The 23,495-nt window shown below is 40.8% G+C and overlaps 1 protein-coding gene across 2 annotated transcripts in view; it reads left to right on the top strand.

Annotated features, from left to right (window-relative positions):
* Window positions 1-816: 816 nt before the first annotated feature.
* RSPO2 (R-spondin 2) overlaps window positions 817-23,495 on the top strand; it is a 141,864-nt gene continuing 119,185 nt past the window's right edge. The window contains exons 1-2 of one of the 2 annotated variants that reach the window (XM_036876464.2): window positions 817-1,698; window positions 2,089-2,350. In XM_036876464.2, coding sequence (XP_036732359.2) covers window positions 2,257-2,350 — 94 coding nt within the window. In that variant the 5' untranslated portion in view covers window positions 817-1,698; window positions 2,089-2,256. Of the gene's footprint in view, window positions 1,699-2,088; window positions 2,351-10,361; window positions 10,461-23,495 lie in introns of those variants that run through there. The other variant, XM_036876465.2, reaches the window with a different exon arrangement.

Below are 23,495 nucleotides of genomic sequence, written 5' to 3' on the forward strand. Positions count from 1 at the left end.
GTCAACTCTATTTGTGCCCTGTAGGCTGATCTCATGGGCTGAATTTTGTTATATAGGAAATGGAACCAGTGACCTCACCTCAGATTTACTTGGGTGTTCTCAGGTCTGCATAAAAGGAATTACACAGAAATGCTAAGCAGATAAATATTGCTATGCAATAGTGATGTCTGTAAAAAAGAGTTGTGGATTGGCAATGATGGAATACGTGACTGTTCTAATATAATTATTTTACATGATTGTCTCAAGTTTCCAAATTTTGAACATCTCCTGAAACAGAAGGCATAGAAAAAGGAAGTTTAAATGATACAAAATGCTGATATAATAATGCCGAGCTTGTGGTTATATCTACAAGCATTCTCACTGCTATGGTTAGCAGTATAAATTCTTTTGCCTAAGGAGTAAATACATTTATTCCTACAGTAATGAGTGCAGGACAGAAGATTTCACCATAATGAAATCAGGTAGCTCCAAGTATATTTAATGTAACACTTTGTTAAACACAATATTCCCCAAACCCAAGGAACCTAAGTTTAATTCAGGGGACTTTGACTGGGGAGGAGGGGAGGGGCAGGGTTATAAATGAGAAACACTTCGGTGAAAAATGAGCATTTCTTTCAAGAAATGAGGCCTCAGTTTCTTGAGTACTGCAGACAAAGAGAGATTCCTGGAGAAGAAAAGGTCAAGAAATAACGCCTCTGAAGATAAACAAAAGCTGTTGGAAGTACACTTTTCACTCCCTAAACTGAGGGCGCCTTTGAATTTCATCCGCGCTGACAGATGTTCCTATAAAACAATGCCAAGACGTAAATTAAGAAGGAGCAGAGGTGTGGCATGTTTTGGGATGTGGCTCAAGTTTAAAGTCCGCTTTTCAGAAGCAGCAGTCAGGGCCGGGAGCTTGGGGAGGGAGGCTTGGAGAAGCGAGCCATCAGTCAGATCCTCCTGCTGGAAGGTTGGCGCTGAGGGTGGAACCGACCCCAGAGCGTCCGAGAGGACGCCTTTGGGGTGAAGGCAGCGGGGCTGCGGGTCCGGCAAGGCCAGGGGGTGTCCCCACCCGAGCTGTTCTTCAGTTTAGCCACCTACTCCAGGAAAGCCCGACGGGATTCGCCTGGGGTCTGGCTGGCTGCAGGCTGTTAGGGCTCTTTAGGACCTCAGGGAAACCCGAGAGTTTCTGGCGTTAGGACCCAGGAACTCCGAGGCAGCAGTGATTAGAAGCTTTGGACCACAGCACCACCTACTTATAGAAGCATCCCGAGCCTCAGCCCTACTGCGTCTCCATCGGAAAGTGCGCTCGCCACCTCCCTCCGGCCTTGCGGGAGTGTTCCGTCTCCCGCAGCTTGGAAACCGAGAAATCCTAGCTGTGAAGTGGCCGTGGCGATCCCCGGGGAAACTGCACAGTTAGATAGGGACCTAGAGAGCGAGAGCGGGCGTGCCCCTCGAGGGAGGATCGCACTCACGGGCGGGGACGCAGCATCCCGGAGGCTGCGGACGCGCCCGCCCCGCCGCGCTCCTGGGGCGCTCCGCCAGCCCCGAGGACCCTCGCGTACCCAGAACCCGCGGCGGCAGCCGGAATCCCGGAGTGCCAGGAGCTCCCGGCGGGTGTCGGCAAACTTTTCCCCAGCCCACGTGCTAGAGGGGCGGCTGGCTTCCCGAGCCCGGGATGGAGCGCCGCGCCTAGGCACGCCGCACCGCCCACGACGTGTAAGTGCTCCCGGTAGGCGACCCGCGACCGGTCACAGAGGCCACGGCGCTCGGGTACCCCACCGGGGGGCCGAAGGGCCGAAGAGCGCTCCTTTAACCCTGCGCCTTTGGTGCCGTTAGACCGTTTTCTTTTCCCTGGAGCCTCCGCACAACGCCCTTTCCCCCAGGTCGGAGCCTACGGCTCGGCAGAGGTTGCTCATTTACTGACTGTAAATCACCTTCCCCTCCACACCGCCAGCAGCTGTGCGCTCGGGCTAAGCTGCTCCGCGGCTCGTGCCAGGCAGTGGGTTTGCCTCCCCCTCCCTCCCCTCTTAAATTGGGACTCGCGAAGAGGCAGCTGCCATCCCGGCGCGCTCTCCACCCACGCTGTTTCTCCTCCCGGCCCCTCAGGTTCAAGGCGGAGAGATGCCGATCGCGCCGAACTGACCAGAGCGGCCCCCGGCCCGCGGCGGCTCTCCCTCCGCGTCTTCCGCAGCAGCGCGCTCGGCGCCGGCTCCTCGGATGAGCCCTCCAGTTCCCCGACTTTGAGAGGCGCCTCTCCCCCGCCCGACCGCCCAGATGCAGTTTCGCCTCTTCTCCTTTGCCCTCATCATCCTGAACTGTATGGATTACAGCCACTGCCAAGGAAACCGATGGAGACGCAGTAAGCGAGGTAGGTCCGACTCTGCCGGAGGTGCGACGGGTCGGGGGTCGGGTCGCGGGACCCACCCTCACACCCGGGCTCCCGGGACGCAGATGCGCCGGAGGATGCCTTCCACCCGCCTTTTGCGCGCCACCGCTCCCCACTTGCGGGTCTCGGAGCTCTGCAGGATGTTTCCTGTCCTCAGCCGGAGTGAGACGTGCAGAGAAGCGGGCGTCGGCGGGCGCTCAGGGCTAAGTGGTGCGAGCCATGCCCACGTTCGCGGCCGCCCTTTTACTGCTCAGTGATTCTCTTTTTCTGTCTCACTTCTTGTTTGACATCCATTTTCTTGTGTCTCATCGCCGTTCTCTCTTTTCCATCCTCTTACCCGTCTCCCCTGCAGCTCTTCTGTTTCTGTCTTCCCACCCACGTGCGCCCCCAATCCTGACCCCAGATCCCTTGGACACGCGAGTGTGCGCGCGCGTGAGAGCGAGCAGAGAGGGAGACAGAAGGACCGCATCGAGGTGGAGGATCAGCAGGTCCAGGGAAAGGCAACATTGGTCTCTTTCCGGAACCTAGGACTAGATGGGATGATTGACTGAACTTTCTGCCTCGAGCAGCTACTCGTGCACAGGTTTTCTGGGGGAGCGCTCGCCTGCTGTTTGATGTGAAGTTTTGAGGAAAAGGCCCGACTTTGTCCTCTCCATTTACTTCCCTCAAAAGCAGCTGTTTCAGAAAGAGGTTTCTGTTCTCAATGAAATTCATTTGTGGCTTGTTAACCGCTCCCTTCCTCTCCATCACGTTTTTCCACTCTGAAGGGTGGAAGCCTTCAGAGAGGTTCCAGAGAGCTAGGATTTAGTGCGCACCTCTGCGTCCTTCCTGCAGCTAATCCAAGTGCGTTTTAGGGGAAGGGCGGCTCAACGCAATTAAATCTTCTGGGGTATTTAAACATAACCCCCAACACACACACACACACCCCCCACACTGACTTACCTGCACAGGAAGGTACACAGCTTCTTACAGCTGTCTTCGTCTAGAAATTCTTCGAGGTTAGAATTTATCTTGAGGTTAACAGATCTTTTTTTTTTCCGGGATATAAACGTCTCACTCGATTTGTGATTTGATTTGTTTATATCTCGTTTTATGGAATCTAGTCCTACACCCAGATTTTGGAGAGAGATTTTCACACCTTAATTGTTCAAAGCTTTTGAGGAACTTGTTAAACTGTTTTCCCCTAGCCGCGGATCGGGAGGTTGGCTGGCCAGAGGGAAGGCAGAGCGCAAGATAACTGGTGTCTTTGTAGCCCCCGCTATCCAATTGACACTAAGTGTAAGGAGGAAACTTTATTAGTATACCTTTCTAAGTTACCTTTATTTCCCCCTTTTATCTTATTTCTGGTATTTGGAAAGTGCTTATTTTCAGAATTGTATTCTGCACAAAAATAATTGGGAGAAGAGGCTGTGACAGTTTGATCTTGATATTAGTCTTGGAAAAGCCCCTTTCCTTCTCCTCCTTCACCTTCCCTCCCAGCTGACTCCTTTCTCCACTAGGGCATTTTCTGAGATATTATTGGGGAGAGCTGGCAATTTTTCATTATTCTGTGGTCAAAAGTGATTGGAGAGGCTTTTCCCCATCTTGTAAGCAAAAATTGCAGGCTGAAAAACTTGAGTGCTTAAAGTTTGCGAAATATAGAAATATCTAAAACCCTTTGCCAAGTTTTTGTTTATTATATGACCTGCTAATGCAGTGATGTCTTATCCACACTGCCTGGTGTGGCTGAGTGAGGAAGAATCAAGCATATTGTCTTAGTAGCACTTGCTGTGGAGCTGCTATTTGGTGGAGAATGACATTACAGCACTCCTGCGGCCAGAAGCCATACTGCATGCTGTTTTCAGCGGTGCCATCTCCACAGTCCTGCCTATGCCTTCTTAGGTATCTGAGGCAAAACCTGTTTATTTCACAGCAGCTTTAACAAAATCTCGTAGCATTTACCTTATACATCCCCAAGTGCTGACATTTAGAAACCCAGTTCTACAGTGTGCAATCATAACTTTTGCCAAAACAACTTTTCAATTTCATAAAATTTGAGTATTTCCAAGTACATGTAAATTGGTAAGGTGGTAAAGAAAAATTCTATCCCAGAGTAATTTTTGCCCTTCTTGACATATGTCCCTTCTCAAATCCCAAGTTTCTGGCTAAAATAACTATGGTCCTTAAAATTGACCACACTATCTGTGCCAACAAAGGGTATACTGTGCTTTTAATTAAAAGTGGAACTACTTAAAGGACTGGCTAGACAGTGTAGGGTGATAGTAAGCTTTTCTGCTCTGCAAGGAAGCTTAAGGATTGCATTGTGAGAGTACTGCAATGAATAGAGATCTAACTCAGGTTGTGTGAATTGTTTCCCTTTACAAACTTAAGCTGGTTTTAATTGATCCCATGTCCCCTGATTGATCCTACACCAATTGTTGCGCATACCAAACAATTGGCGCTCCCAGCGATTGATTTAAATTAGTTCCTTGGCGAATTCTTGACTACAAGCCAAGCCATGTCAGCAGTGACAGTTGACATCCTAGAGCCGATTGTTGTGCAACATTTCCCCTTTCCCCTTTGTCTCGGATAGTGGCAGTTAAATATTACTTTCTAGGAATAAAAGTGATTAGTGTCTTAAAGAAAAGAAGGTGGTGTGGCTTAGAAGATCAGTTATTTTCTTGGCTTTGTGCTATGATGTAGGCAGCCATGGCAGGATTGGTTAGGCTAATGCCTGGGATCTGATTCTCTCTCTTTTTCCTTCATATTCCATCTGCAAATAATCAAACCTTCACTGTGGAGCATTCTTAGAACTCCTTTGGCATTATGTTTAGTCTGCTCTATGGTCTCAGATGCTCTATAATATCATTTTCTTAATGAAATAAAATTCTTGGCAGAGATCAGATAATTTAGTCAGTTAAAATCAATTGCACCCAGTCTGGAATAGAGAGCAAATATATCATTTAACTGTATGTTTTAGTTCAAATAGAGTTGGAGGATTGAGAGAATAGAATGTTGACCTTTCCTACTTTGGGACAAAACTTTTTAAGGGGGACACCATTGTAAACAACAACATCTACTCCTCTTTCTTTCCCTTATTTAGGAAACAAAATCATAAACCAAAATATATTTGATAATCACTACAGGGCCTGGCAGCAGTAATTTTTTATTAGTTAGGGATAAATACAATACTGAGAATGAATAACTTGTAGAGGAGAGGCATATGCCAACATTTTGAAAAGCTGATTGACAATTCACCTTTTGTCTACAAGGTGGTAGTCATAATTCATTGCCCTCACCAGCCCCAAAAGCATGGTCATTATTAGCAACTGTTGGCACTACTGCCTCTATCTTTCTTGGAAACTCTTATGATTTATTTGTATGGTATACTGGGTTATTTGATTCTTTTTTTTTGGAATGGTTGCAAGCCACATTTCAGGCTAAATTCACTGAAAGGTGGGTAGACAAATCATAACTTTATTATGGTTTTCCGGGATTACTTGAGCTTGGTATGTGGTGACTTAATTTTATATTTCCTTCACTCTGTTTGTATGCACAGTCACATTTTAATTAGGGATTTAGGAAAACTTCTTGATAAAACTCTTTAAAAGCAGCACGGATCCCAGACATATAACTGGTGTTTCTGGGGGTCTGCTGGCAGGGGGCGTGGTGTGACAAGTGTTTCCTGTTGCAGCCCTTTCGGTACTGACGTCTCAGCTTCTCCTTTCATTGCATTTCATTTTCCTGAGATTGGATTTGGCTTCTTCCATGAAATTTAGGTGCTCATCACAAATAGTGTGGTATGTTTCTGGCAACTGAAGTTGGTAAAAAAAACATAAACATTTTCTCTGAAACCTTAAAGGACTAAATTAATTTGTATTTTAAAAATTTATGAGGAGATTTGGAGATATTTGGTTTTACAAGTATTTTTAAGAATAGCTATTTCTCCTGATACTTCTTCAAAAATATAAAAAGGTACATGGAATATATTAACCTGTACTTAAACAAAAAATCTTCAAAATTCATTTTGTATGCTCGCTTTTTAAAATTCCAGAGTATTTCAGAAAAGCTCATGTGATGTTTAATATTGCATTGTAAGTGTTTTTTTCTTTTACTCTTTTGTTAATGAGTTGCTTTTTCTTCCAATATAATATTACTCTTTTCTTTTCTTTTTTTCTGCCTGGTGCTCTACAAGTGCACAAAGTTTAGAAAGTTGTGCCTCAACCCATATCTTATGCTAGTGAAACTTGGAAATGATTCCGAATGGGTGACATTCCCCCAGGACCTCCATTTAATTCCAACTTTCTTTATCTGCTTATAAATCCAGCTTGGGTAGAATCCAATATTTGCAGAAAACACAAGTTGGAAACGATACTTTTTATTCCTTAATGCAAAACTACTTCTTGGCTTATTCAGAGACCAACTGGCCAGTTTATGGATTATCCAGGCTACTTTTTGCTACTTTCTTTACAACTGACTGCCTTTTAAATATATATATATTTTTTTCTGGAAACAAGTATTCTTTCCCCTTCCAAGACAGGAAGTAGATGCCATAAATCACTTGATATAACATTTGATAAGCACTCTGCTAAAAGGAGGTGGTAAGCTTTGGGAAGAAAATAATAAATTTCCTTTTTTTTTTAATGTCAAGATGTTCACTATTTTTTCCCATTATCTGCAACAACCAAGAATTGGCCACTAGGTAGTGTTGCATATGTATATTTATAATTTTTTATAACAAGGTGCTAATAAATGCAAAAGTACTTATATGAGATATGTAATTCTACACACGACAGGGAAGGTGTGTGTGTACATATGTTTGTTTATGTTTAGGGGTGTGGGTGTATTTGGAGAGGGGGTGAGGATAGTACAACTATAGAGGATTAGGTCTTCATAACTAAAAAAAGACTCATATTCTCAGTTGTCCTTTTCAGGATGAAAGGATGGGGGCAGGGGAAGGAGAAAGAGGGTGAAGAGGAGGAAGAGGAAGAATGAGCAAGGATAGTGTTTTTGTTCTTTCCATGGCCCACCCTCCACCTATTCTCTCCCCTAGGACCTTTGTGCATCAGTCACCCTTTTTGCAAGCATGCTGCTATCACCCTAATTAAGAATTTTCAATTTCTTCCTTTATTTTTTTTTCCTGTGTCTACCTCTCCCTTCTCTTAATAATCCCTTTTCATCCACTCTTCAGTCTGTTGCAATCTGGCTTCCACCTCCACCGCTGGATTTATCTTTGCAGTTCTTCATACTCCACGCCCTGCTCCTTGCCCACCACCAGCGCTGCTGCGGAGCTCTGTTACTCGTTCCTCTGGAGCAACCACTTCCCAGAGAAAGTCTCTTCCTTCAGTTCAGTTCATGACACTGCCCTCCTGTTCTGCCTCCCACACTCAGCCCATTTCTCTTCTTTCGTCCCCTCATTCAGCGTAGGTATTGACTAATACTTCTTTACCTTTATTCTCCCCCTTGAGGGATTTTACCCATCCCTGTTTCTTCAGCTGGTATTTCCACATAAAGCCCTTCACCTCTATACCCAACATTGTTTTTTGTTGTTGTTTGTTTTTTTAGCTTCAGATTATATTACCCTCTGATTTCTCCACTGTTGCCATATGGATGGGTATTCCATGCACACTTATGTACAGGTAGATAGCCCAGTCTATGCACACTCACACTTGACACCTCATTTCCTCTTCTGTGATGTCTCCCAAACACAGTAGCGCCTGTTCCTCTACCTGTGTTCCTTATATCTATCCATGGGGTTCCTGTGTGTCCAGGCTAGAAGCCTCACTGTGATCTTTGACTTTTCTATTGTCTTTTTTATTGGTTCATCCAGTCTTGTTGAATCTGCCTCAGAAACGTTGTTTCTATCCACTCCATTCTTTCCATTCCCAAAGGTATTTCCTACCTCATACCCTCACTGCCTCATTCTCCAGCATCAACTTTTCCTTCACTTCATTCTTTACAATGCTGCCATACTGAACTTTTCTCAGCCACAGATCCAATCACGTTGCTTCTGTTAATAAACCCCAATTGATGGCAGAATGAATGCCAACCTTCTTCCTGCTGCATTCAGGAGTTCCCCACCATCTGACTGTAACCTGTTTCCAACCTTCCACCACCCTGAAAACTCCATCCACTTAAGCTACCCCAGATTACTTCATACCCATGCATGCCATCTGTTTTCATGTTGTTGAGCATGTTGTGGTGCCCAGATAAAATGTCACTGCCTCAACAAAGCCTTCCTGGAATTTTTCACCTTTTTTTGGTAGCCAAAATCAATTACCCCCTCATTGGTTTTGTTTTTGTTTTTAGCTTTTTGTGCTACTCTTCAAGAACTTTTACTTTCCCTTTATTTTGCTTATGTTACCCCATGTCTCATTGCTCCTATATTTTAAGCTCCTCTAGGGCAGAATTTATCTTAATAATCTCCAAAACAGGTGTAATAGAGTGCTTCCTCCACAAATCATGGCTGAACAAAAAGTCACTGGCCATGAAACTTTGTTGTCCTTAAAATAATTTTGATGACTTAATGAGAAGTTTTTGCACAAGTTTTGGATGATAATAGGCATAATCTCCTTATTCTTCTTTACAGTTTAAGGACAAACAAAAAACACTGAGGTATAAAAGCACCCCCAGCCCACTGCTCCTTCTGAGATTTCTTCTGATAATCTTCAGAATTTCACAGAGCACACTAGTGTCTGTTTGTATAACTGTATGCCTATTGATTATTTGAATGATAAAGTATCACAAATGGTGGGTGAGTTTGGGACAACGAAGGGAAACTCTTAGGGGTAGGTAACCTATATTTTAAAAACACTTCCTCTAGAGAAAGGATCAATAAGGGATTTTTCATTCCAAAACACTTCATGCATATGAATAATCATTTAGGGGAAATGGTACTAATCTTCTTAAAATGCAGTCATATTAATAACAAATTAGTGCAGAAAAATGTTCAATGTGTTGTTATGTTTGATTTCAGTATAATATTGCTATGCAGAGTATGAAAAATCTAGGGTGTCTGTGTGTGTGTGCATGCATGCATGCACACTTGTGTTTTAGAATAAGTTCTTCAGTAGGTGCAAATAGATGACATGGTGTTTTGGTTTAGTGCCTTCCAGGAGAGTGAGGTCATTTCACTACTCTTTGAGGGAGGTGAGACCAGTTTGACTTATAAGGAAGGTGAACAGCTTACTGAAATGTGTGATTTTTGAAAACTAACCATTAAGTAGAAGACAACTCAAACTAGAATCCAGCCTCCTGAATTCACTGGTTTTCCTGTCCACAGTACACTTTTAACATAAATATTCATTTAAAAAATAATCATCTTTGAACCCATTCTAAAGTTCTTTGGACCACAGACTTATTGAGGTTCAGTATTTCCTACAACTCATAATTATGCTAACAGGGTAACTGTTATTAGGTAACTGACGGCTGAGGGGCTCAGTAACTGAGGTACAGGAGGACCAAAAGGGGAACCAGTAAAAATGTGCATATTTATATTGCTCAATTTTTTGCAGTCAAAGGCTCTACCCCTGAGCTATACCCTCAGTATTGCTAAATTTTTTGATTTGTCTTTTTTATCATGAATTATAGGAACTTCTTCTATTTCTGGTACTCCAGTAACCAGAGCAAGTGTGTGTGCACACGCTTGTGCATATATGTATCAAAATATGTGTAGTGTGTATATGTATCTTATGTATACACATATGTTGCCATCATAATCAGGATAACCAATCAAGGTTAGAGAAAAGATATTCAATATTTCATTTTCACTCTTAAAATGTAGAGAAAGTAATCATAAGTAGCTTTCCCTCTTATCTAGTCAATTTGGGAAAACCTTTACAATTTAAAACCTTTCAATTTTCATCGTCTGCTTAAGAGATATTAGAAGTACTTATAAACTAGTTTAGCTTGTTCAGCACATTTCTTTTCAGCTGGGTTTCTTGGGATCCAAGATGGGCCCAGGGCTTTTGTGAGTTTCCTGAAATTAAAAGCAAAACCTTTTTCTTTTTAGGGAGTGAAGACAGGATCTAGAGCTTTCACTGAAGTCTCAAAAAGGCCATGATTCATCTCTTTCCCTCAACAGGTTAAGGAGCACTGATTAAAGAAATAAAAGGTAGAGCTTCTTAATTAGCATGCTTCAAACTGATATCAACATTTGTTTTCTTAAAGTTTATTTTCCATGTGTGAGTTTTCATCCATTTGCCAGGTGTATACCTCACAATATGAGGACACACTGGAAACACTAGCTCAAGATTTATTTCAGTAAATAGTTGACTAATAACCCCTTTCTCAAAGACAATAGTTGTTAAATTAAATAATAGTTATTAAGTTCTCTCCATTCCCTTGAAAGTTTTATAAAAGTACAAAATACACAGAATATAGTGTTTTGTTAAATTCTCTTCTCATAGGGTCTAATTTTTATCTCATTAACCAAACAGTAATATAGTTTTTAGAAATAGTATTGCAATTTCCCGGCTGATGATATGGGGTGATGGCATTGATGTAACTGGCATGTCTCACGCTATCTGTTCAGACTGGTCAGAACTGGGCTGAGCACTCATCCATCCTGGCCGAGTGGGCTTCTGTTAGATTTTAGAATTTTCTGGGTCAGCCCATTTTAGAATTTTCTACCACGATGGCCTTCGTCTCTCACCGATGGCTGGATACAACTTGCCCAGCAGCCACTCAGCAAATTAAAACTCATGGAACGATAGAGGGCGCACTTTGCGTTCTTTTTCTCGTGCTTTGCTCTCGGACGTTCCATAGGATCTGGGCTCGCTTTGCCTTTGCCCCGTTAGTTCACATGGCAGACCTGCTCTGCTACCTGCACAGTTGAAGCTGGGGTCACCTTGGCGCCCCCTCGCCCCCCCCACCCCAGAGAGGGAGAAAAGGAACCCAGAAAGAGAGCTTTCAGTCTTATCGAGTATTTCGGGTTTGGGTCCGTGCTCCCCTTCTGACAAGACCTCTCCACCAAGAGGCAAACTTCACAAACCTCACGGTTACGGTATCTGTGAGATGGGTAGTAAAGCTAGGGAGTGCCTTAACCTGGAAGCGGCTTCCAGCACCTACAGTCACTTTGGAAAACATTAGTTTTTTTTTTTTTTTTTTTAAAGAATGTTTTCCATGAAGTGCTTGCCTAAAAATGTGAGCAACTGGCAAAATTTGGAGTTGCCCAAACAACTCCAGATTAACACTTGCCGGTTAACTGTTGGTCAGTTCTTTAATCTTTGTGGAAAGACCCATTTCTTTCAATGAATCTCTCACATTTTAGCCCTTTCAGAACAGTGAAAATTGATTATTTTGAAAATCCAAAAATTTTTTTTTTTTTAAGTTCTCTTTCCTGCTCAGGTAACAAAGTCAGAGACAGGATTTAAAAATTCTCTGGCACCTCATTTTTGTTTTCACTTTACACACTGTCTAATGCCACTTTCTTGTAGTTAAAGGCTGGCTTTTAACATTGAGGGATTTATACTGAATCATCACTAACCTGCATTTTTAGTGTATCACACCACTTTTATTCAATACCAGGTTTCAGTTTAGTGGAATCATAGTGGGGTTAGTATTCCTATGACCAAGTAATGTTCCCTATGCCCATCGTGTCCCCTTTCCCCCAAATGGCCTTTTGGAGTAACTGTGATATTTGTTATAGCTCTTGCACTGCCAGAATTGGTCTTTGAAGACTGTGCACTGAATGAGAAACCCTTGAAAGCCCAACTAATTGAAATATTGCACCTAGGACTTCCACATTATCATCCCTAAATATGAAGTAAAGTACTCCTGGTCGTTGACTTGTCATGTCCTCTGGGTAGCTCTTTTAGGTGGAAGAATACTTTGCTAAATTAATGCTATTGTTGACACTTGCTTCTTGGTAATGTTTTTTAGGTTCACTTTTCTTTGGATGTGTGTGTGTGTAAGGATCAGGCTTATAAGGGAATTTTGAGAGATGCTTAAATGTTAGCTCTGGGCTCTTCTAAGTCAATGGGAGGAAGTGGCAGAAAACAGCTGTAGGTTAAGGGAAGGGAATAAGCAAACCAGCTTAAAATTTTCTGTGTATCCAAGGATTTAGACATGTATCTGACCCTTTGGAGGAAATCAGAGCTGTCCTACCCATTGCATTCCTTTGCTGGTGAAAAATACTCCATGGTCACTCTTTTCATCAGCTTAGTGTAGTGGAGAGACTGTGTCAGGGTCAGGAGACTAAGCAACTGGGAAAACCAAATGCTGTGTGATAGTGGACAGTGGTGGTTCCCAGAAGCATGATTAGTGGGTTGAGGTTAGTTTGTGGTGGAGTTAGGAAAGCCATCTGCCCAACTCCTGGTGGTCAGTAAGTCATTCAGTGGCTGCTATGATTCTTGATGGAATCCTGTCAGTTATGAAAGATTTCTTTGTCTCTCCTTTAAGTAATATTATCCTGAAAATTGATCTAAGGCTTGGAAATTGTCCCTTGAAATTTGTCCAAAATTACAAATTTGGTTGTGATTTAATTGATCTCTTATGCAGAAAAATAATTAATCCTTTGCAACTGCTATGGGTAATTTCAATATAATTTTGATTTGAAAATGACTGAACTGAATAATAACTGTCTAAAGGCTCTGGTGAGCTTCAAGTAGTCATCTTTTGTTGAATTCTGAGACAAAGGTTTGAAGAAATGGAAGCACCTGAATCAATAGGAAGGAAAAAAGATCAAAACAAAATAACTCCTTTCTAAGACTTGCCTGTCATGGGGAAAAGGAATGTGATTTATTCTACCTTTTGAAATTAAGTCAAAATGAAGGAAGCTCATAGGGAGGAAAGATTACAGTTTATATTTAAGGAAGTACCCACTAATGAAAGGGACCCTTTCTTGATGCCATGAATCATTGGAAATGATCTTTTTCCAACAGCAGAAGGTGTCTCTTCAGAGTGTTGTAAAGACAATAAGTATATTATGTGGAGGAACCTCTAAGGACCATTCACACTGTAAAAGCCATGATGAGCACATCTGTAATGCATCTGGCATCTAACAAGCTTAAACAGAAGTTCTTGTTGACACCTATTTGGACTCAAAATTATAAGTCTCTTGCCTTCCTAAATAGAGGACACTAAACAAAATTACTTCTTTAGATTCTGCATCATATGCCTTTGCATTATCATTCTAAACTTCAGCAGCAAATAATACTGTGGACATTGAAGTTTAATCTGAATTCCTTAAGAACACGCATTTCTAAATTTTTACCCAACCATAATGTCGATTTCTAGAATATTTCATTATAAGAAAGTCAGATTTCAATACAACTATAACCAGCATGGATTATGCCATACAAATGCCTCACTTTCTTTAATGGAGTTACTAGACTGAAAGATAAAGATGTATTTGATAAAAATTTATTAATAATAGTACCTTGCCCTTATAAAAGCATAATAGGCTTAAAAATTCTTTTGGGAAAGGTAGGGACATGCAGATATATCATCTTATGTTACATATTTGAGTTATACTAGACAGAATAGTGAGTAATGGTTTGATGTCCACTTTGAGGGAAATCTCGGTATATATAGTAAAAGACCCTCTTTTCAACCTTGTTTGGAGTTATATTTTCTTAGTGATTCAGTTGAAGACAGATGGTATGCCAACCACACTTTTGAGTCATATGAGGTTGAGCACTACATTTAAAATGTTTAATTGACTGGTTACAGAAAGATCTTGATGGCTGGGGATGACAGGATGCATTTATGAAGGAAATCTTCACAGGAAAAAGGTAGCATTTAGCTCTTAAGATCAAAGAACCAACCATGGAAGAACGGGGTGCCGGAGACATTGCTTTTGACTCATCCTGAATTTATCATGTGATATAGTTGTGAGAAGAAGTTGTCTGCATTAAGAGAAATACTTCCCTAGGTCTACCTAGATTCAAGAATGAGGCAGATGAGGGGCCCAGCTCATACCAGTGTTCTCTCCTAGACGTCACTTCTAGAAGGGCATTGGTAACACGCACATTATAATACTGTATTGATTTCCTAGGGCTGCTGTAACACAGCATCACAGGCTGGGTGGCTGCAAAGAACAGAAATTAATTTTCTCATAATTCTGGAGGGTAGAAGTCTTAAATTATGGTGTCAGCAGGCCCATGCTCCCTCTGAGACTGAGGAGAGGATCTTTCCTTGCCTCTTCCAGCTTCTGGTGGCCCCAAGTGTTCCTTCACTTGTGACACTCCAACTCCAATCTCTGTTTCCATATTCACAAGGCTGTCCTCCTCTGTATTGGTCTATTCCGTGTGGTAAGAATACCAGTTATGTTGGTGTAAGGCCTCCTCTAATGGCTTTATGTTAACTTGATTACTGTTGCAGAGACATTAATTCCAAATAAGCTCACTTTCACAGGTACTGGGGATTCGTATTGCAACATCTCTTTTTGGGGGCACGGTTCAGCCCATAACAAGTTCCAACCTGTAGGTTCTTTAAGTCCTCATTTTCACAAAAACCCTGTGGAATAAGTATTACTACTAATTATAACATAATAATTAGAAGTAGACAAAATATAGTAATAATGGCAGTAGAAGTAGAATGGTTGTAGGGGTAGGACCACTGCCCATAGTCACACAGACCATGTCCTGCACATAAAGCATGACGTTCCTGGTATCGCTGGACTTGTGCACACAGTGGTCCTGGGAGGGGATGCTTTAGGCATGGTTTATAAATGTATAGGGTTGGACTAGCAGATCTCAAATTCTTTCCTGCTCCTGAACTTCGGTGAAACTGCATGAGTCCAGAGAATCACCGGAGTGTGTTTACTACTTTTTCAAATAAATCCATGAATCCAATTGGTTTCCCTTTATTCAGCTGAAAATTCTCCTTAACCGGTTTCCTACTGAAGTTGACTGAACTCCAAGAGCTGTTACCACTCTGGATGCAACATTACTGCTATCTCAATACTGTGCAGTGCCTCTGTGAGGGGTGTCTAAATTTATTTAGTTCCTTGTGATTGTAAGTATCATGTAATATTGGCATCACCAAGGTGCTGTATATATAGGGCTAGTAAGAACATTCTTCTAATGTTTTCACATTTTCAATGTGAAATCTTTCATATCCAAAAGCAGAGTGGGTAGCATAATGACTCTCTGTATACCCATCACCCAAATTGAACAAATACTGAGATTTGCCACACCTGTGTCATTTGCTCTTTATCTTTTTACTTTTTATTGCTATATGTTATAAGGCAAATCTGAGATATTATGTCATTTTACCTTATATATTTCTGAATGCATTTCCTACAAATGACAATTTCTTACTAAGCCACAGTGTTATCAACATACCTAACAATATTGTTTATTCCTTGGTAACACCTCTTAATGAGTACATAATCAAACTTCATGAGTTGCCTCAAAATTGTATTTATACAGCTGGTATGTATGAATCAGCATTCACATATCACCCACTCACTGCACTTGGCTGCTGCAGCCCTCAAATTCTTTTGATTCTAGAGCTGTGTACTTCCCACCCATTTTCCCTTGCAATTGACTTACTGAAAAAAATCAGGTCAGTTTTCTTCAGAATGTCTGACATTCTGGATTTTTCCATTTTCCTACCTTGTGAGGGTCATTTGACTTCCTCCTTCCTCTTTCATATTTCTGTAAATTAAAAGCTCTCCTTGAAGGTCTGATTAGATTCAGGTTCCACTCTTGGCTTTACAGGTGGTGCTGGGGGCCTCATACTCTATCAGATCAGGAATCATGCAACATCTATTGTGCCATTTAGTGATGCCAAAATTAATCAGTGGGTTCATGTGGTCACAGCCTGCTAGCTCCATTTCAAGGTTCCTACTAACTTTTCATCTAATGGTTTCTTCCATTGATGTTTGTCTGAATCATCAGTTTCCTTAGAGGCTGCAAAATAGTTTTTTTCTAATGTTATTCCTTCCAAACTTATTAGCTGAAATTCTATTAAAAAAGAACCACTCCTTTTCAACCACAGATATTTTGTTAATGAAACAGCTTGTATAGGAAAAGCAGGTGACATGTTTAATTCTTCCCCTTTAATTGCCAATTTTCACAGTATGGAGTTGCTGCGTGTTTGGCTGGCCGGTGAGTCGACCTCACTGCAAGTGAATAAAATGCTTGATTTATGTCAAGCCATTGCCTGTCAGATGGCAGAAGTGAAGTCTTTCAGTGGTTTCTGTTTATTGTGACATTAGTCGTAGAATGACACCAAAAAATCTTTTGGGTTTCTGCTAACAGGAAGGAAATGCAAACCTGGGAACCTGAGTTCTGTTTGACTTCTGATAATGTTTCCCGTTCACGGCTTTCAGAGAAGCTACTGAGTGAACAGACAGTAGCTCCAGCCTGCTGTAATCTGAGGCTCATTGGGTAAAAAAAACAGTACTTTGTGCTACTTAAACACTCTCTGGAAGGCTTAGAGAGGGGAGGAAGGAAAATATTTGAGGAGATCAACTGGATGTTGAGGAGAACAAGTACCGTCACCTGAGGAGGATTAAAGTTCCCCGAGAGCTTGACCTGAACGACAGCTCGCCACATAAATGTACTTTCCAAGCCCATCCACAGCTCATTTTCAGCTGTGCAGTCTTTAACTTGCAGGTAAATGAAGAGAAAATCTACAGATTACATGTCTTCAGTGGGCAAGTGGCAGTAAAGTTGTAAAAAAAAAAAAAAAAATTAACATCCCCCCCTACTTAGCCACAGCTGGCTCTAATTACAGAAATCTTTCCTTTAAAAACCTAGTTCTTTGCTACTATCAAGTTACCATTGGTATAGTTTTTGTATTACCCATTGAAAGATGCTTGTAATATGTACACTGAATAATTTTATTTAGTGAAGTTTCATGCAAGTGTCTAAACGGAGGATTAAAGAGCATGCTAGAAATGGTGATTATAAACACATTTCATATGCAGTTCATGAAAAACCTTTTGCTGGTAATGTGTGCTTTTCTTATGGGTAAACTGACTTCCTGGTATTTTTAAAAGAGCACAAAGTATTGTGAGCTGAAGAAATTGGTTATATGGCAAGCCAGGGAAACAGAACTGGGAATGTGTCGAGCTTCTTTTACAAATGAAAGGTTCTTGAGAATGACTCCCCACTCCCCACCTTCAACTGTATGTTTTTAAGTAAGAAAACAAAAGCGCTATCCACTAATTAGGGAAGTAGTTTGTGGACTTCATACCCCATTTTTTAAATTTGTTTTTTAAAGTTATTTTGGTAATTAACCCCCATCATGTTGAGACATTTAGGTGTTTTGGAAGTAAGTGGTAAGGACTGTTCTCTATGTTTATATAAATGACTTTAAAAAGCCACTAACTGAAGAGTTTTCTATGGATATAAATTAAACATTAATTCAGTGTTGGGAATCTGGAAAATAGAGAACAAAATAACAAAGAAAAACTACCATAATTTCTCTACTCAGTGATAACCATGCCAACATTTTGGTTTTTATCCTTCTAGATGTTTCCTTCCCTTTCACATAAATAGATTTTAAAAGAGTACATCATTTGTACAAAGTAACTCTTTTAATGCCATTATTTATAATGTCTACATCGTAAGTTATTCACTATGAAATTGTAGAATCCATTTCCTTGTTGGGCAGTTGAACATTTCAATATTAAAAGTTTTCAGTATTAATGCTGCTATGAATACATCCTTGTACTTCTTTTCTCACATCTTTTTTCCTTAGGATCATTCACAAAACGAAATATAATACTTAATATACTGTAATCATTACATTGAACACTTACTATGTGCCAACTATAGTTCTTAATGCTAAGTTTATCTTATTTAATCCTCAAATGCCCTTGTGAGGTTAGGCTCTGTTTTTCTCTCCATTTTGCAGAGGAAAATTCTGAGCACAGGGAGGTGAATAATCTGTGCAAGATCACAATTAGTAAATGGTAGAGCTAGAATATTTCAGGTGAGGCATTTTGATTCAACCATGCTCTTGACTACCAAGGTGGAAAGATGAGGCTTTTGATTATATTGCAATTGTTCTCTGGAATATTGCGCTGATTCTTTTTCTGTAGGTGGGATATGGTGTACATCTTGCCTTTAGCCTTTAAAACATCTTATTGGATTATTCCTGTTGAGAATAGAAAGTAGCATCTTCTTTATTTCCAAGAATCTCACTATTTAAATAGCCAAAATATTGCCCCACCCCACCCCTGGCTCTATATAACATTAATATCCACCTAGTTGCTTAAGCCTTTATTCCTTGATTTCTCAGCAATACCTATGATTTATAGACCTCCTCTCCAATATGTTTTGAACCCCTCTTCTCTTTAAGGCTATTGCTGTTTTGTAGACCAGCTTATCATCATCTCCCTCCTGAACCACATCAGTAGCCTTCCACCTGATCTTCCTTGAGCCATGTTCTTCAGGATAACCAGAGCAATTGCTTATAAAACAAGTCAGAGCATTTGATTCCATCATTTAAATGCAGTGGATTTCCATTATACTTGAAATAAACCCCAAGTTCCTTTCTCAGCCTGGAAGGTTCTGTGTGATCTGGTCACTGCTATTTCTCTCCTGTTATTTAGCACTGTTGGCTTCTTTCTATTTCTCAAAGAGAAAAACACTAATGATCTTGTTTCAGCACCTTTGCATTTGCTGTGCACTCTGGCTAGAGTGTTCTTTCTCCATCCTTTTCATGGAAAAGCTCCTTTCTTGAAAACTCTATCTAAAACAGCACATTTCTCTCCCTCTCCATTTTCTGCAGTTAAACTGTCTAGCAGGGCCAGAACAGGGTGAGGCATGGCACACACACACACACACACACACACACACGTGTGTGTGTGTGTGTGTGTGTGTGTGTTGGGAGGGTACGGCACAAATCTCAGGAGTGTACTTGCCAAGCCTGAGAGTGAGTCACTCTTTGCATTTTGCACCATGGAACGTGCCCACCTCCCCTAGTCCCAGCCCTGATTTATTAAATCAACTGTTTATTTCTGAAACACATTATAATTTTCTCTTTGTTCCTGTGGCAGAGAATGCTGTGTATTCATCAAAACCCATTTCTTTTGCCTCTTGGGCATGTAGCTAGACTGTTTTCCAGTCGCCATTGGGGTGGGTTAGGTGTGGCCATGGGCCTGAGTTTTGGTGTGGAAAGTGTGAGGAAGTAAAGTATTCACTCCTTCCAGATCTGTCCCCAATAAGGCTCCTATGGGAGAGTCTCATTCTTCTTGAGTTGGCCAGTTTGGTACAGAGGATCCAGTTCTCTTCTCAGAGCCCCTGGGGAATGACAGGACCAGGAGGGGAACAGAGCTTACATCCCCAAATGACCCTGTGGAAGTTTCCCACCTGCATATCTGCACCAGATCAAAAAGCAAACTTCTCTGTTAAGCTACTGAGACTTTGCCATTTGCAACAACATGGATGAATCTGGAGAGCATTATGCTAAGTGAAATAAACCAGACAGAGACAATACTGCATGGTATTACTTACATGTTAAATCTTGGGGTCGGGGAGAGTCAAACTCCTAGAAATCAAGTTGAGAGTGGTTGCCAGGGGTTGAGGAGTGTAGGAAATAAGGAGAGTTGGTAGAAGGGTACAGACTTGCAGTTGTAAGATGAGTAAAATCTGAGGATATAATGTGTAACATCATAACTGTAAGTGATGATGCTGTATTGTTTAAATTTGCTCTGAAAGTAGAATTTAAATGTTTGCGTGTGCACTTACATACACACCAAGGTAAATACGTGAGGTTATGGATGTGTTAACTTGATGCCAGGGAATCTTTCACAGTGTAGATTCAAATCTATCAAATCATCATGTTGCACACTTTAAATGTATTGCACATTTGTCAGTTATACCTCCATAAAGCTGGGGGAAAGCTAGCATTGCTTGCACTGATTACTACGGACTCTCTTATCCGCACCAGGGCTTTTGCAACAGAAGCTCCAGAGGAGCGGTGGCCTTATTCACACTGTGGCCAGTGCTTAGCAACACTATGCTTCGCCTGTCGTGGGTATCAACGAATTTTTTTTAACAAACAAATGCAGAATATCATAGCAATATATAAATGACTCAAGACAAAATGCCAAAAGAATGATGCAGATAGGAAATGTCTTTGGGTTCTGAGGGGAAGGAATAGATGGTGCTCTAGGAAAAAATTTCATGAAAATGGGGATTTAAGTTAACTCTTTAACATTAAGATATTCACTATTGATGAAGTCCTTACATTTCTTAGTCACTAATGTTTTAAAACTTTATTCCAAAGGTATAGCACAATGATTTCACACTAAAATGATAGAATTTAGTAGCAGCTCATATATTAGACTCTATCTAAATATTTTTAGTTACATGTCTATAATTAGAAAATATTGAAAATGTCTTCTTTCTTATTGATTATGCCCAATATATGTTTGTATTCTTATTTTAGGAATTTAATTGATGCAACAGAAAAGTAATGTTCATATTGCTTTTATTACTGATACAATAAAATTCCTTGTTCAAGGTTCAACAGATTTTTGCTTGCCTACTGATAGAAACATTAGTTTGGGTCTAGACCTGATAGCATCCCTTCTAGAAATGTCTGTAGGCTCAAAGGAGAGGCCATTGTCTGACACTGTACTTTTGATAATGAGAATGATATTCAGTCAAGATAAAGGATTTTTAACCCTTTTAAGAAGAGAACCTGACTGGAGTTTCTTGGAAGCCTTGAAATTCTGGGCATGCAGGAGGAGCGTGTATGAGAAGAGTGGTGACTGGGCTGGTGAGGTTTCCGGCAGCTCTGATGGGCAGAGCGAGGAGCGTGCTACACCAGCTGTGGGGCCTCTGCATCAGGAAGCCCACCTGGCAGGCCACCTGGAAACAGGATGCCTGGTGGCAGCAGATGTCCCAGGTTCTATGAGCAGTTAGAAGATCTACATGTATCGGCTCATTATCCCAGTTCAGACCTAGAATGGATGAAATCCAAGTCCTTTATTCTGCTTATATTCTGAGGTCACTGGTAAGGTGTATACTTTCTGGCTGGAAACCATGTTCAGTGCCCTGCCCTCCCTAAAGTGGCCCTGACAAATAGCTTGTCACTACACTAGCACTGCCTCAAACTGTGTGTGTGTGTGTGTGTGTGTGTGTGTGTGTGTGTGTGTGTGTGGATTTAAAATCACCTTTGTGACCAGATATCCTACCTATTTAAAATAAAAGATTTGGACCAAATGATAGAGTCATTTCAATAAAATTTATATTTCTATTCTTCATTTGGTCCAAAGTTTTGCACCCCAAATTCTTCCTTCTCTTAATTACTCCATAATATTAGGTTATTTTTCATTACTGTGCCTCAATTTTGCTATTTTTACAGTGGAGATAATAGTAATTCCCTAGCTTCTGATTTGATTATGAGGATTAGGGAGTACACGTCAGGCCCCTCGGACAGTGTCTGACACCAAGCAGGCACGCGGTGACTGTTAGATACTGCAGCAGATTTTCCACTTGCTCTGTGGACATGTGTTTGCTCAAATTTGCTCCCATAACAGGTCTCTAATAAATTCTTCATTCACGGTTTTGAAAGATTCCCTGAAATAGTGTCTTCTAAAAGTTTATTCTTATTCCAGTGTGTCACTATGGCATTTCTAAACTATGCAGGAATTAGAGAAAAGGTACAGTTTTAGTATTCTGGCAGTGTTTGAACATGGTATTGAGGAGTAATACATCCCTGCTGGAAGTTTGCTCAAAGTCATAGATAAGCTTGAATTCCTCAAAGGAAGGAGCTTTTCCTCTTAAACTGGCTGCTTCTGGTAAAGAACAGAAAAGTGTGTGCCAAGAGGAATGAAATGTTGCTAGCTAAGGTGTAAAATACACCTTATAAAAAGTACTGAGTTTATATAAACATGTTCATTTAGAACTCTAAGTCAAGATATATACAATTTCCTCGCTTTCTGTATGATTCAATTCCTGCATGATCCAGTTTTATATAAATATGTTTATTTCACTGGGAAAATGAATCACATTAGAAATATCCCACCAGCTGAAAAAGCGAAAATTTTCCTTTTTATATTATAACATTTTTACTTTTTAACAACTATACATATAAACCAACATTTTAAAATGAGCTCTGCTAAGTTTGGTATAAGTTACCAAAGAGCTAGGATGGAAGTACCAAAAGAAAAGCACTTGAGGAAACAAACTTAAATTTCCTTAATCTTGGTTGTACGTGTGGTTAAAAAATATTTTATTGGGATATAATATGTCAAAAGCTGTATTAACTTAATGGTGTACAAGTCAGTGAGTCTGGGAATAAGTATACACCTGTGAAAACATCGCCATCAAGGCCATAGATTACATCCATCACCACCCACAGCATCCTCCCACTGTTATTATAAATTTTGTGGGTAGAACATTAAGATATACCCTCTTAGCAAATTTTAAGTGTACAGTACTGTTAGCTATAGGTACTATGCTAACAGATTTTTAGAACTTATTTATGTGCATGTGATTTGAGTTCTTTAGTGGTAATTTAGTAGCAAATGCTGACTTTAAGAGGCAGGAGTCCTGGATTGGAGTTCTTTCTGGATGGTCGTCAGCTCTCACTGTGACTATAGTCCTTGAATCTTTCTGTGCCTCATGTTAAAAGAGTGAATTTGAGTATGTGATTGTTACTCCCCCTTTTTGTCTTTAAAGACTGCCTGTCTGTCCCTTCATGTCCTGGGATGATCTTCACAACTATTTTGTTCAGCTTCTCCATTCGTCCTTTAAAATCACAGCCCTGATAAGCCCTGGACCCTTCTGTCCTGCTTTCAAAGCATTCATGTGTTTTCTCTATGCATTGCTATTTTTATTGAGAGGCTTGTAGTCAATAGATGGTATTCTAAAAATTTATTTTAAATCATTTGACATCTCTTAGTACCCATATTTTGTGTACACAGCAAGAAGCAGCCAGATTGAAAGAAGAGTTAAATTTCTTTGCTCATGGAACCCCTCAACCCCAAACTTTAATTGTGCTAAACTGGGAGTCTTGATCCATTTCTTTCCCTCTAAATTACCTCTGCAGCACTCACTCTCAACTTGGTGACTGCCAGTGACCACGGTCTAGATTATTTTATAGTAATAGGCATCCTATTTTAATATTTAGATGAGCTTTAAAAAAAATCCACTACCAGTGTTTATTCTCTCCCTTTACACTTCAATGAGATTTCTTTGCCAGCTGTGCTGTAGGTGGGGCTGGGTGCTGTGGA

The sequence above is a fragment of the Manis pentadactyla genome, chromosome 3 (genome assembly GCF_030020395.1).
Source record: "Manis pentadactyla isolate mManPen7 chromosome 3, mManPen7.hap1, whole genome shotgun sequence".
Taxonomy (NCBI): domain Eukaryota; kingdom Metazoa; phylum Chordata; class Mammalia; order Pholidota; family Manidae; genus Manis; species Manis pentadactyla.